Genomic DNA, 15,251 nt, shown 5'->3' with positions numbered 1-15,251 from the left:
AAACACATCTTCAGTTGAAATAGTATAAGTTGAAGATGCATTGAATACATCTAACTTGTTGAACATAGTAGGTTAGCTTAGCATACCTTACATGTGTTCAGAACGCTTATATCAGCCTCAAAGTCATCTAACACAAAGCCTATTTTATTACTAAGTGTTGAATATCTCATGTAACTTATTGAGTACTGTACTGAATGCATATCATTTTTCATCATCATTAACTTGAATAATCGTGAGTTGAGTGCTCATTAAGTTGGGGACCATATTACTTAAAATATACTCTAGAGACTCTTAATAGGAAAAGATGCTGTTTTTCTGATTTCACTTAATTAAATTAATTAAATTCAATTCACGTATTCATTCAACAAATATTTATTAAGCACCTACAATATGCCAGGCACTGTGCTGGGTGCTGGGGATACAACTGTGAACATGATAGACACAGTCCCTGCCCTCAAGGAGCTTACAGTCTAGTAGTTATACAGACAAGTACACAGGCAATTACAACGCAGTATGGTAAGTGCCGTGATGGGCGAAAGACATTAAAAAGGGCACCTAACTCAGTCTCACAGGCAGGGAGGTGGTGGATAGCCATGGAAATCTTTTCAGGGCAAGTAAAATTCAATTTGAGTATTGAAGGAGTGTCAGGTAAAGAGGAGACAGGGAGGAGTTACGCACTGAGGAAATAGTCTATGCAGTGCTCCATGTGCTGCTTTGGAGGTTCATTTGCTGACGGGAGTAGCTGGATAGAAGTGAGAGAAGTCCTGGAAGAAATAAGCAAGGGCCAGGTCATGAAGGGGCTCATGTGATCTTCTCAAGAGCTTGAAATTTTTCCTGAGGGACGTGTGTGTGTGTGTGTGTGTCTGTGTGATTTATACTGTTTAAGATTGCTCTTACTGCAGCACAGAGATTGAATGGGGAATGGGATCTTGAGAGTTAATGGAAGAAAATCAATCCTTCAGCTTTTCCAACTTTATTTTCCATAATATCATACCCTGTGCTCTTCCTAGCCCATCTAATGGCATTCGTTCCTTAAATGAGCCATTGATGTTCATGGCTTTGGGCCACTGCTCACTCATATGGCTCTTTACACATTCTCCTCCTATTAAAACTCAACTCATCCTTCAAGACCAGACTTCTGAAATCATCCTAACTTGTGCTTTCTGCCAATACCCTAAGTACATGATTTTTATCTGTATTAGAGTACTTATTTATTATTTCAAATGAATCAAACCTTCTTTTGAACCATGTTAGTTTAATTCATACATAAGGTGATTTTTATAAATAAACATGGGTATAATTTTCTTTACAATTTCCAGTTGAAAACAAAGACTAATTCTTCATTTGCTATCTACCCCAAACTATTATGAATGCCTTCATATGATTTAAAGGGAACAATGGGAATAAGAGGAGAAGCCCAAGAGACACACAATTTTATGCAGCAAAATACAGTCAAGTAAAATTTCAACACACAATTACAAGGTATGTTGTTGTTAGGACAGTGATTCATTCCCCAACTCAAAGACTCCAACTTTGACAATTTAATCTGTTAATGAGTCAAAGATCTGAAAAAGAGGGGTCGCTTAGTATGCAAAAAATAATGAGGGCTAGCTACATTTTCCACTATGGCCCACGACTATTACAATCTCTCTTATAGTCTTATAATTTCTCAAGTAACTTTTATAAGGATAAGAAAAAACTTTTAAGTTCTGTAGATATTGTAAGAACATCTGCTGTTTTATTATTTTTGGTGGGTACAAAAACCACAATTTTGTACACAGAAGATTATAAATAATACTGTTAACATGAGTGACCCATAGTCTCTTCTGAATCTACACTGCAGACTGGTGATTGAACCTAAATGTTCTCTTCCTTTTGCTTTTCTTCCTGGTTGTGAGACAAAAGCAATCTGTGAACCGACTCATGTGACAGAGTGAAGTTTACAGCAAACAAGAAGATGACCAACAACTTTTATAAAAAAAATTCTCTAAAGTTTATTACAGTGATGGCATTTATATCAATTATTGCAATGTATTGTTCCCTAAGATGGTTAGAAAAAAGAATTGTGTTGTCCTCTACTGAATTTATGTCAGTTAAAAAGCAAGCATGTTTCAGTATTTGTTTTCTCCAAAGTAAGTGTAAATACTTCCTTTTTTTTTTTTCCCCACAGGATTTACATGTTTGTTCATTATTTTCTTATCACAGTTTGGTGATTTGTTTTCTCCGCTAGATTTTCTTCCATGGACTATATGGGTGTTCTGGAGACACAGGTTAGCATGTTCACGAACTTCTATATCTATTTTATCCTTTCCGGTGAAGACAAAGGCCTTTCTGAGCAAGAACTTCACAGTTTAATGCGCTAACTCGCAAGTCTGATTAGTTTTTGAGTCCACTCGAATGAAATTTGTTGCTGTTAATATGCCCATCCCAGATGCCTCCCCCACCCACTCCCCGAAAAAAACCTAAATTGTGAGTTTTCCTGATATAAAATCTGAGTTTGGGTTTCCGAGCTGAGCTCATGCACACGTTGCTGCTGCTGATGTCCGACCAGCCCGTTAGGACGGACTTCCCGTTCTCAGCCAAAGGATTGGTTTAGCAAAGACCCGCGCGTGGCGTGTTCCTCAGGGCTGCGTTTCCATCAGTCACCAACACAGTTTAATTAAGGCACTCAATTATTTTTTTGGTTTTTATGGTAGGTCCGATGCAATGACAGCCAATCCTGAACTTTGTCTGATTGCAGTTCCAGCGTGTACAGCCTTTGGGCAGTCAGGCGTCAAGACGCGGCCGTTCTCTCCCACACTCCCAGTGATGGATAATCTGGCTTTGTTTCTTATGGCTTCAGAAAAGGTCAGCTGGGTTGCATGGAAAGGAAGCAGAAAGAACGCGGAGTGTTACCATATTTCTGTTTCTTCAACAAAATGTTCCACAACAAACACCAAAATATCAATAATTAGACATCTGCATTTTTTTCCATGTTCTTTTGGTCATATGAAAACTGCTTATCCAGGGAAAGGAAAGCTTAACTACACCGAAGAATGAATCTGTCTAGAGTTTGTGGTCCTACCTGTGGAAAAACTCATTCTAAAATCATAATATTTAACTACTGTTAGTAAATCCGGGCAGGAAACATCTTTTAACTTGCTGTACTGTATATCTTAGTACTTCTGGATGAGCTTAAAAGCTCTTTAATGTTTGACAACATTCTTTAGATAGTATTTCCTTGTTATGAAATGTCTTTACAGTGCAAGGATTAGACTCCTAGAACTAATGAAGTACCTAAACAAACTATATGTATAGACTTCGTGACAGATTTTCCTGTTTTATAACACAGATCTATCCACAGACACTTCATTCATTCATACCAGTTATAGACATGACCCAGAACAGCACAATTAGTGACATATAGTTCACTCTATGCAATTATGGACACTAAGGCTCCATATTTTAAGAACTGTATTTAAAAGGGGTGCACTGAAAAGGGATATGTTTCAAAGCCAACTGAATGGTCATCACTGGGGAGCCTCCCATATCGAGGTTAAAGAGTCAGGGAACTGAAATCAGTAAATTCCTGTTCCTTATCCATTAGATAGCAGATAACATTATACAAAGGAGAAACAGGCACTGTTATTATATTAGTCTCATTACTGTTCATTCACTGTCTAAATTCTTTCTAGTAGCTAGAATTATAACTTAAGAGGAAAATAGGGTAAAAGAGCAATTCCCTAAGTTTGTTATGAGTTAGTTCATAACTCACAACTCATCACGTATCTAATTCCTTGTTGTGAATTCAAGTTTATCCAAATCTTTAGGAAATTCCATCCCTGTGTTTATTCTGCCCTGGAGCTTAAATATTAGAATAATTATATATTAAGTAATGAAATCAGTAACTAGTTTAAAAACTGGTGGAATAAAAATGTTTACAGATCAGTTACTCTGAAAACTTTAGAAAGTTGAAGTCAAATTGCTAGTAATGACATATAAGTGACAAAATCAAGGTCAATATCACAGATCTCTTTCAGTAAACAGTCTTAAAAATTAATGCTTATCATCATAATCAGAATTGGGGATACGGTCTTTACAGAAACATGGATAGCTTTTATATTTAGAAATCATGGATATATAACGAGGATTTTAGAGAAAAACAACACTTCTAACTGATTATCTTCTATTAGCCCCTTGAAATCAAAGTTCTTCTGACTTTTATTTGTCACATAATAGGCACTCAGTAAATATTTGTTGAGTGGATGAATGATCTTATATAGGAAGATACTTTTTCTTGTAAATGAAACTGATAGGAGAATATTCTAAAATTATTCATAATTTATCAAATCTGTACACTAAAAAGGGTAGATTTTATTGTATGTAAATGGTACCTTAAAAATGTAATGAATACATTGCCCACTATTTTAATCAAGAACCTCACTCATATAGAATAATCTCACCAAAGGAACTAAAAAGGATACATGGTTGCAGTAGTCTCGTTTTTTGAAGTGAGACTCTTGGGAGATTGTTTTATTGGAGGTGAATATTTTTCTACTCAATATTAGAGTACATATGCTTTTGGGTGTGTGTATAAAAAGAAGCATTAGCAAAGCAGTACTATTTATATCAAGAAAATCTAGCAACAAAATGGATTTAAGAAACATAAGCCAATACTTGGTATCAAGATGCTAAATAGCTTTCTAGTGTAATCTTTTCAGTTTTATGTGTTTTAGATGGACATTTTGGGGGTCAGAACCCTTTAGTGAGTACCTAACTATATGGAACACTACGGTTACAGCATTGGCATTTTTCATAATCTTCTAAAGAAAACAATTTGGGAGCAGATTTAGGAAGTTTATGTTAGTTAGATAAAGCCATATGCTGAGGAAAACAAGAAAAATGAATATCTATGAGTCTAATCCAAACCAATGTATTAGCCCATCTGAAATCTTTGGAGTCCCCAAACCACTCAGAGTCTCCAAACCACTCATCTCTTGTTTAACAAGAGATTTAGGAAAGATAGTTCCAGAGAATTCATAGGTACCTACTAATCACTAAACTTAAAACCAAGATCAAAGTCTGAATATGCTTCTTTAGATTCCCTTTCAACATTTAATGTTAAGTAAAATAGACAATTGTTTGTTAAAATCCACTAGTTTAGCTTTGTTTTAATTTTTCTTCAAGAGGAAATGCTAAAATATCATTAATAAAAGCATGGTAATTTTTAAAAAGTGTTTACAGAAGGCTTTTGCCATAAAAATCTGTTTTTGTTTTCTTTCTTTTCTTTTCTTTTTCTTTCTTTTTTTTTTTTTTTTTAAGACAGAGTCTCGCCCAGGCTGTCGCCCAGGCTGGAGTGCAGGGGCATGATCTCAGCTCACTGCAAGCTTCACTTCCTGGGTTCACGCTATTCTCCTGCCTCAGCCTCCCAAGTAGCTGGGACTACAAGTGCCCACCACCATGCCCAGCTAATTTTTTGTATTTTTAGTAGAGACAGGGTTTCACTGTGTTAGTCAGGATGGTCTTGGCCTCCTGACCTCGTGATCCTCCTGCCTCGGCCTCCCAAAGTGCTGGGATTACAGGCGTCAACCACCGTGCCTGTTTTTCTTTCTTTTCTTGATCATGTTTGTGAGGAAAGGAAAACTTCCAAAGGTTGAACAATTCCATATAATCTCAAATACACCCTCCTCTTTTATAGATTAATGCAATGAAGTGTATTACTTAATAAAATTTTGACTTTTCTTTAAATCTGTTTTAGCATTTTTATTTCCTATACTTAAACATCATCTGCATCTTCCATAAAATGCCATTTCTATTCATCTTGATGTGAATCTTTTGAGGCTCCTCAAACTGGAAAACTTTCTAGTAATTTTACATATGGTCTGGGTTTTGTTGGATTGCTGTGGCTTATGTTCCCTTGAGGGATGATCACTTTTTACTAGAATCTACCACAGATTGAAGGTGTCAGGTTTTGTTTTTGGGATTCTGGGGCAATATTATTTTTGAATTACCAATCATTTCCATAATTATGGTCATAGAGTTTATGGAAATTTTCCTTTAATTTGAGAGTACAATAAAAACTGCTTACTTATAAGTTTTGACAGGCACCGATTATTTCATTTATCTTGAATGCCACTGTCTTTTAAAATGTCAGATGAATGCTTCCTATTTGTTTGAAATGTATTGTCTTAAATGTTCAAATCTACCTCTAAAGGCAATTCATGTGAACTTCAATGTCAAGTTGTAACTCCAAATACAATGTTATATATAAATTGTATATATATGATGTGCAAATTTACATCTCCTTTTAATAACTTCCCTGAACTTGGAGATGAAACAGCATACATAGTATTTCTTTCTAAAAATTTCTAATTCTCTTTTTTTACTTGCTTTGCTTCCCCACCCTTGTACCTTGCTGATGATGACGGGAGTGCCTTTATTATGTCAAAGAAAAGTCAGTTTTAATGAACTGGTAACAAAACCTAGTAAGGACATCTTACAAAATTCATCTCAGAATTCAGTCCAAATAATTCGTTCTGAAAACTAATCAAGTATTGTTTTTCTCAATTTGAAAAAAGGTCTCTCATCAACTCTGTAAACATTAAGATGAAAGCATTCCTCTAATGGCTAAGACACCTTGATATTATCCCACCTTGTAGTTTTGCTATTATAAGACATGCTAAAAATGTTTGGATCGAGTGGATTGAGGATTTAGTTCTTAATTCTTTTTTCACAAAATTAGGAAAGAATAATTTTGGAACTATCTATGTGCTATTGTACTCAGTCACTGATTTCTATATTATGGATGAAAGCAATTATATCTTGATTAAAAGGGATGGCATTGGCTCTTTGCTTTAAGATACAAGTATTTCAAAAGCTTTCATATAAACAAATATAAAAATCAAGTGTGTTTAGCTGGTGTAAACTCAGATGTACATCTTACTGAAAGTATATCGGGTTTTTGACTCTAGGGTACATCAAGTACCAAATATCTCTTGGAAGTTCAAAGACTGATTTATCATTGTAATGAAACTGAGCAGCCTATTCAGTTAGCTATTATAGATAATTTTAGAAAATGGGTTTCAGAGTCCTGATTTTAGGAAGAGCAATAACAAATCCTTTCAGATCTTATTTTAAAACCACTTCCTATTACTAGAGGAAAGAAGTGCACATTTAGATTTTTTTTTTTTAAATAACCTCTATCTCCTATATTTTACTGAATGCTTACAATTTTTTATTGTGCCATGATGAGAGGATGTGAGTAAGTGGTGCTGATCTGGATTGCTTAAAAGCAATTGAAATGAAAAAAAAAAAAATAGCTCATAATGACTCACTGCAATTTTTATCTTTTTCTGAATCTTTCTTATAGGACACAAATATTGCTGATGTCTCTGATGGAAAAACTGCTGTATTGCCTAAAGTGTCTATTTACCTTAGTGATACTTTGAGCATAAAAGTTGAATTTCATCAAATAAATGTGAATTGTAGTCAAAATTCTGATCATCACTCTTCCTTAAAGTTCTGGCTCAAGGACTACCATCGGATAAATAAAAAGTGGGATTTCATGTTTTAAAAATGTAGAATAATGACTAATGTAAAACAAATTAGAAGAGGAGCCAAAATTCATTGAGCACATACTCTCTGCCTTGGAGTTTTTACATGTGTTGGTCCTAAGAAAACAATATGACCTTGTCAAAAATAGGCAACTGTCTGGGTTTTGGTCACTTGGAAGAGATTTTGTGCTTATTTTTTAGCACCTACCCTAAAATTGAACTGTTACAGGAAATATTTGCCCAGTCGATACGCAAGGAAGCCCAGATCTAATTTCCAATTTTCCCCAAATTTCAGGTAGAGTATACTGTTTAAATCATTTCACAGAGCAATTCTGGTTTGTTTTTTATCTTTCTGACCCTTGCAATGCAGATATCTATTGGCAACATAAAGTTTCAAACAGTACATCTGCAGCCAAAGAAAACCGAACCAATTTGCACTGAAGTTTTCAAAAATATAAAGCTCTAATTAGAAGCAAGCAATACCACCACTGGACAGACAGGTCACAACACTGCGTTCACAGGATGCATCCCCCACTCACTGTAGTCGGCCCTAAGTCCTACCCCTAAATTTTAATACTTTCGGTTCCATATACGTTGTAACCTTCTCTATAGGTTGCTAAATTCTGGGTATTCTGCGAGGAAGTTGGGTTAAAAGTCTGTGCACTCTTTGCCACCTTCATTCTCTTCGCTTCTGCCCTGGACTTGTAACAGAACTCTATCAAAGCCACCAGCATTGCCAAGCCCAAGCCGCCAACCAGAATGTAGAAGACGCCTGCTACGTTGCTCAGGCTCAAGGCACTCGTCTTGTCCTGGGGGGGATAAAGACATTTCAGTTAACTGCAGAAATGTCACATCCAAAAGGTAAAAGAACACATGAAATCCAAAAAGCCAGTGGCAGTAAACGCTTAATTTAACCTGAAATTATTTACAAGTATAAGTCACTGATGTAGGTTTATAATTTAAACATAAAGCTTATAGCTCTTGGGAGAAGTAAAATTATAATAGTTATCAACAAATTGTATCTAATTACATTCAATGAAATCAGTAACATTTTATCGTTACTAAATATGCAATGAAAACCATTATACTTAGCCATATATAAGCATTTATATATTTACACAGGGTGGCAGAAGTGGGGTTATTATTGTTAAGTTTGAAAATGAGAGGTTTAAAATCCAATTATGGGAGAAAGGGGACCTCTTTTGGCTTTGCTTCTATTAGAATATGCTTTTTAACATCTGAGATTTCTCTTGAATAAATCCAACTCCACATTTCCTAGTTGAGCAACTAAGGAGTTGTTGAGCTGATAGTTTCACATTTTGTTCATCATTAATTTACCAAATATATGAAAATAATATGCCAAGGTACACATTATTTGTTCTTTCAGTTTCTACAAGGGAAGTCTCATGGAAAATGTTACTTTTGCATATTATACACTATTTATAAATAATTATATATGTGTAATTCAAGTACTTTTAAAGATAACTTTAAAAAATATATAAATTATTATGGTCAATTGAAAAATAAGTTATTTATGGATGAATTTATAATTACTTTTATTAATTAAAAATACAATATCATTCCCACTTAAAAATGCTTAATCCATTAATATTTTAGAGATATTATTCTTCAGAGTTTCAGTATACATATGATCTCATAATAAATCCAGAATAATCTCTAAGTCCTACTCTTGTGATTGGAAGATACTAAAATTGTAACAAGAATCCAAAATTGTCTAATAAATTGTAAATATGTTTATGACATAATATTATTGCAAGAAGTATTTTGGTAAGCTACTTGAAGGATGCCCTGTAGTCATTATCTTCTCAGCAGGATGTTTTGTGCAAAATGTGATTCCGACCCTTAAAGAGTTTTATACGAGAGTATTTAATTCAAAAGGTGCACTATATACACTGTCACCTTAGTCACAACATCAACCGACTGGGCCAAACAATTTAGGGTAGCTTCATTTTTAAAATAATTACTCATTAAGTATTTGCGCTTGTCTGACTTTACATCAGGATTTCAGGTAATGGTTTAATTATCTGGCCAAGCTTGTCTCATTCCACTCTGGCTAAAAGACAGACAGAAAGGATTAAAATATAGGGATAAGACCTGAAAGGGATTCATTAACATTAATTTGTCTCCTTAAATTAACTGAGGCTCTCTCCTATTTAAACCAGTCGTGTGTTTAATATCTTAGAATATCCAGTAATTTGTTTTCTTTCTTAAAGAAGATACAGAAAGAAATAAAAGGGGATTCCAAGAACCTTCAGCTCTGGCTTTCAGGTGCTGTTACTATAGTCTATCAACTTGTGTAGGTATTTAGATTCACTGATAAACTTGTGATTTAAAAAAAAAAAAAACATAACTTTTTCCACTACTTTTATTTCTACTTAACAGAATTAGGCATGTAGGTTCCTGCATTTTTAAATTTTTTTCCTACATTGTTTTAAAAAGAATTTATGATTAAGAGATCTTAGAGCTTGAGAATATTATTCATAAACATTGATTAATTAAAACAATTTCAATTGGGTGAGTAGAATTGAAAGGTTCACTCTGTTTATCAGCACAGAAATATAATAGGGCTTCTTCAAACTAAATTGGAATGCTTGGCACTATGGTGACAAAAGACAGAACCTCTGAGTAAGCATTTATTTAATATTTAGAATCTCCTTTTTCTGGTTTACTACAGATTTCCTGTTTTGAGAATATATCAGTTCTTGAAATAACATGATTTCATGAAATATTTGCCTCCAAAACAAACATAAAAACTACCCCCAAAAACACTACTTTTATTAGTGGTACGTAAGTTTGAGAATAATATAAAAGGAATTTTATTATTTAAAAAAATTTTGCAGTTTTAAGTTAATTTGAAAGTCTTAATATTGGGGAGCAGGTTGCAGTTTCCTGGAAAGACCATCCCTATGGTTGAAATTTATGACATTAGCTTTTAATTTAGGCAGTGGCTGAGTGTATAATGTTCAGTTTTTATGGTTTCCATATACTTTTAACAATTGCTCCCATTTACTGCTTTGTGAACACAAGAGGAGGCCCCGAACTGCAGCGACTGACCTTGCTTCCAGAGTCCTTGGGTCCACATTCACCTTTATCGTACCACCATTTGTTTTTCAGCTTGTCTAAGACGCCTGCCTCACTGAGTTTCAAAACGGCAAGGTTTACAGGAGTTCTTCACGTGGAAAATAACATAAATAACATTATATATGTTATTTTATGTTATTCAAGTAAAACTACATTAGAATCGCATGGCAAAGTGACAGAGCAGAGGCCACAGTAGGTGCTATGTCTTGTACTGTAGGCCCAGGTTTAGAATCAGACATAAAACTGGGGCCTGCTCCATCGCTTTAGGTAACAGGCACATACTGCTAGGGAGGATTTTTAAATAAAATGTATGCAATTACTGTGAATCCAAAACTATTGGCCTTGGTTGGGTTTCTGGAACATTTACCATTTTCCCACGTAAATGTGGCAGTCATTCAAAATCCAGAAGCTTCTTTTTGTTCTCTTTCAAAATTAAGGAAGTAGCTGCAGGTTGACAGACAGACTGAAATAGAAGCTAGGTAGGACTGATTTCACTCCCTGCATGCATTATGATTCAGCTCATGGTATTTGATTTTATGCTGTAAAAGTATGTCTACAGTATCCATCATTAAATTGACTTCTTGACCACTTTCATCCAATACCTAATTGAAAAAGGAGTGTGATTTCAGTGTTATAAAAGACCATCTTATGCAGAGGAAGGTCATCAGGAGACAAATATTTAAATAATTATTATAAAGTATAAGCCCATGATAATACTTTCCTTCTAAATTGCAGTCTTTAACATAAATAATATCACCAGAAGCATCTATCTTGAATCTATCATCTATTTATCTTTTCATCTATCTTGAATCTTAAAGTATATTAACGTACTTTAAGTACAAGGTGAAGTGACTATAATATATTCCACAAATTCTTACCAACAAAAAAAGACAGGTTAAGGTAATCAAGAGTTTTCTAAATAGACAAACTCCTCTTATAAGAAGACTCTATTTATATTTATAAGAGACTCTATTTGTCTCCTCTACCATCTTTGATTCCTTCAACACTAAATATTGGATTAGGAGTTTCAGGGAGGAGGACATCAGTCATTACCTGGCGTCAATATTCCAAGGAATTTAATAATTCTTTCAGTTTTCACTCCCACATTATAATATGAAGGCCAAGACGATGAAGGGAAAGCAGAAACTTTTAGGATCTTTTGTTGTTACTGTTTTGTTGGCTTATTAGTTTTTCGTTTCGTCCCGAGACAGACTTGCCATATTCCTCTGGGCACTTTGCCTGGCTGTATCCCCTAATGCACCTCAGTTCTTCTAGGAAATGCTGAGTGCATCTGGAGTTACAAGACATGCATTTATTGGGGATTCATTCCAAAAACCTATCTACACAACTAGGAATTGCATTAAGAATGATGGTGATCATGACAGCTAACATTTACTGAGCATTTACTATGTACCAGGCACTGTTAAAAGCATTTTTCATGTTCACTAACATCATTCACATTTTACAAATGAGGAATCCAAAGCACAGGCAGCTTAATTTATCAAGTTACACAGCAAGGCAGTAGCCTAATCAGGATTCCTGATAGTATGACTTCATAGCTTTTGCAATTAAAAATATTAATAGCAGAAGACTCACAAAATGATGTTTCTAGTTAATTGGGCTTTCTGGTTAAACTAAAACCCATTTTTTTTTGTATGGTTAGTTTTGAAAAAAATTCTAAAATATAAATTTTTATTTTTGTTTGTATGGTTTCTGGATATAATTTAAATTTTGTTTCAATGTTATATAACTATGGCTTAGGTTCATTGTTCCATTGAAGAAGTAATATACATTTGCCATGATCCTAGAATATTATGTTGATTTTTGAATTAAAATCTGACATGAGCATGATTTAATACTTTCTACTGAAAGCTGAATTTGGGGGTGGGGTGAGTTGAGGATTATGGTTAATTGGGGTGTCTGGTTATTTTAAACCCAATTAATTTAGATTTTTCTATCCATACCAATCACTACTCTCTGCACCTGACCCCCAACCTCCATTTGTGACCTGATTGTTACAATAACCACACCTCTGGGTTTCCTAGTGATGTGCAAATCCCCTGAGAGCAGAAGTCACATCTCATTTATCTACGTAAAATGGTATTTTCCAGAGTATCTGACTCAGAGTAGGTGCTCTATAAAGTAGCTCGATTTAAAAAATGACAGAGCAAGATGTTTGAATCCAGAGCAAGCTTTTTCTGGAACTGATACTCTAAGGGTTTTTAGGTCCCCAGACAAGCTCCCCAAAGCCTTTGTAACACATGTGTAGCTAAATTATATTAGCCTATATTGCAGTTCTTGAATGGGGTGGGTTGGGAGGAGGAGGACTCAGTGCTGAAAACCGGAGGAAAGTTAGAGAGTTTCCTTTAAGTTTCTCCATGAAGGGACAACTGAAGGCAAAATTGTGAATAAGATGAAGACTGCGTTAGGCTTCTCTCTCTCATCTTAAGGCAGTCTTTTCTCCTATGCCCTTCTTTTTCCCTCTGGCCTCCTTATTCTTTCTGCTATTTCACACCAGTAACCCGGTTTTAGAGGGTAAAATTAGATTAACACTTTGAATATAAGACATTTAGTATCAACCATAATTAATGTTCAACTGGTGGAATATCAGAACAGAGAATTCATTACCAGGAGAGCCCTTCTCCATGGGCTAGATTCCTGCAGTGTTTTTTGTTTACTACGAATTTTTTTTCCTTTCCATGTTTTCCTGGTGATGAATGCATATTTTCTGTACTAATTCCTTTATTCTTGCATTGGTTGTCAGGCTGTGATAGAGGAAAGCGGCTTATTTGTAAGTATAGCATCTATCAAAGTCAGAAATGGCTGTATTCTTCAAAGTGCCAAATTATCAGGAAGTGCATGACCAAATATAATGCCTAGAGAAAACATTATTGATAAAGTCACACTTACAAAATAATTTTTATATGAATATCCACATCTATGAATGTGTATATTTTACACATGCAGAAACAGAATAAAGTATCAAATTAACAGAAAAAATAATTTTGTAGCTGCAATAATGGGTGATTGATGGTTGCAGCTGTTGCCAAAATTTCTAACTAGAACCAGGATTGAATAACTGGCATAAAAATTGGCCTAAAATTCTTTGTATGGTTTGTGCTTTGACTAAACCATACCAGGTTAACCAAAGTGGAGAATACATTTTAGACATTGCAATCAATATTTTAAAATTGGCTCATTCATTGTCAAGTAGTAAATTTTTGTTATTTTATTCCCAAGAGTGAGTATGAATTTCCTATGATCATAAAGGAGGACCATATCACAATAATATTAACTCATATGAACACTATCAAAGGATCGTTTTCAAATGAAGGAATTTGTACTTCGTAAATCATGCATTTCTGCTTTATTTCGTGTAAGATGCAGGATGTTGTTCTTCATATCTTTTGTTAATTTTTTACCTTTCAAAGTGAAGCCTCTTGGCTGAGGACTGCTATGGTCAGAACTTCATAGCACTGACAATGGCTGTCAGGTGAGTGAGGATGCTAATTACTGCATGTCCTGGAGTGTGACAGGGAAGCGGCTGCAGCAACCGCAAATAGTCTAGTTGTTCGTTACATTAAATCTGAGCTCCTTGAGGGAAAGGACAGTGGTAATTCTCTATTTCTACACAGGTACTGGCATATGGCTGCATTCAAACACGAGTTTAATAATTTGCTGCTGAATGGAAGGCTGGAGAGGTTACAGTCCTGCGAATGACAAGTGGGTCAGCTCTCTCATAGAAACCTTTCCATGTGTGGTACAGGTTTCCATATTTCCCTTCTTCATTAGATGAGTCACTGCTGGGATAGTTAGTTTTCTCCTACCAAGATTCTGTATTTGAAGGTCAGCTAAGCCAGGATTTCAGCATGTGTGTGCTGAGTTCTCTCTGTATTTTTCCTTCCGCACTGAATTGGCAGCATTGGTCTTTTCTGCTTTAGTTTTACACACAAAGGCTTTAGAGTCAGCTGCATTTCTCACTTCAGGACTTCTCCTTATTTTACCTCTTTTGATGAAGATCAGGCCAAATGGGAGGGGCAAGGTAAGTTTACAAAGAAAATCAGTCACCTGAAGAAGGTACAAAATGAAAACGAAAAAGCAACAACTGCCTCCTAGTAATTTACTGTGATTTAAGTTAGGTCAGGCCAGTTAAAATATCATCTTTTATGACAAAATCAGAGTAGGGTATTACTAACATTTAGAGTGCAACAATCTATTCTCTTGATGATAAACCTTAAACCAATATACAACCTATGTGAATTTTTTTTTTTTGGTATAAAAACCCATTCCTGGAGGAAAAAATAAAACAATGTATTTCATTTTGGGAGAACATTTTATGTTAATTTTTTATAACATGTTGGAAACCTACTTGTTAAAATTTGAAATAGCATTCATTCTAAAACATTTTGTAGTTCATGTTTGGTGAAAGTAATGTCACTGCATAACTGTAAGAGCAAGCAGTTTGATTCTGGAAACGACAGGGTTAGATAGAAATTTATTATTTTGGACAACAAATATTTACTGAATGTCCATTATGTACCAAACAATGAGTTGGATACAAGCTAATTAAATCCGACTGAGTTGTTCAGTTCATTTCAATAAATTAAAATGACTTTT

The 15,251-nt window shown here is 34.8% G+C and overlaps 1 protein-coding gene across 4 annotated transcripts in view; it reads right to left on the bottom strand.

Annotated features, from left to right (window-relative positions):
• Positions 1–355: 355 nt before the first annotated feature.
• Positions 356–15,251, bottom strand: part of GRIA4 (glutamate ionotropic receptor AMPA type subunit 4) — a 367,574-nt gene continuing 352,678 nt past the window's right edge. For 2 of the 4 annotated variants that reach the window (XR_002730888.3, XM_023208148.3), the window contains exons 15-17: positions 10,608–10,722; positions 8,207–8,341; positions 357–2,852 (exon numbers count right to left, since the gene is read on the bottom strand). Coding sequence is in view for 3 of the 4 variants with exons in the window: in XM_023208148.3 (XP_023063916.1) it covers positions 2,688–2,852; positions 8,207–8,341; positions 10,608–10,722 (415 nt within the window). In the remaining variant the exon portion in view is untranslated. Of the gene's footprint in view, positions 2,853–8,093; positions 8,342–10,607; positions 10,723–15,251 lie in introns of all 4 variants that reach the window. The other 2 variants (XM_023208149.2, XM_023208151.2) reach the window with 2 other exon arrangements.

This window comes from Piliocolobus tephrosceles, chromosome 13 (genome assembly GCF_002776525.5).
Source record: "Piliocolobus tephrosceles isolate RC106 chromosome 13, ASM277652v3, whole genome shotgun sequence".
NCBI lineage: Eukaryota > Metazoa > Chordata > Mammalia > Primates > Cercopithecidae > Piliocolobus > Piliocolobus tephrosceles.
The sequence above is the reverse complement of the archived record's forward strand: the minus strand, read 5'-3'. Positions and strand labels throughout refer to the sequence as shown.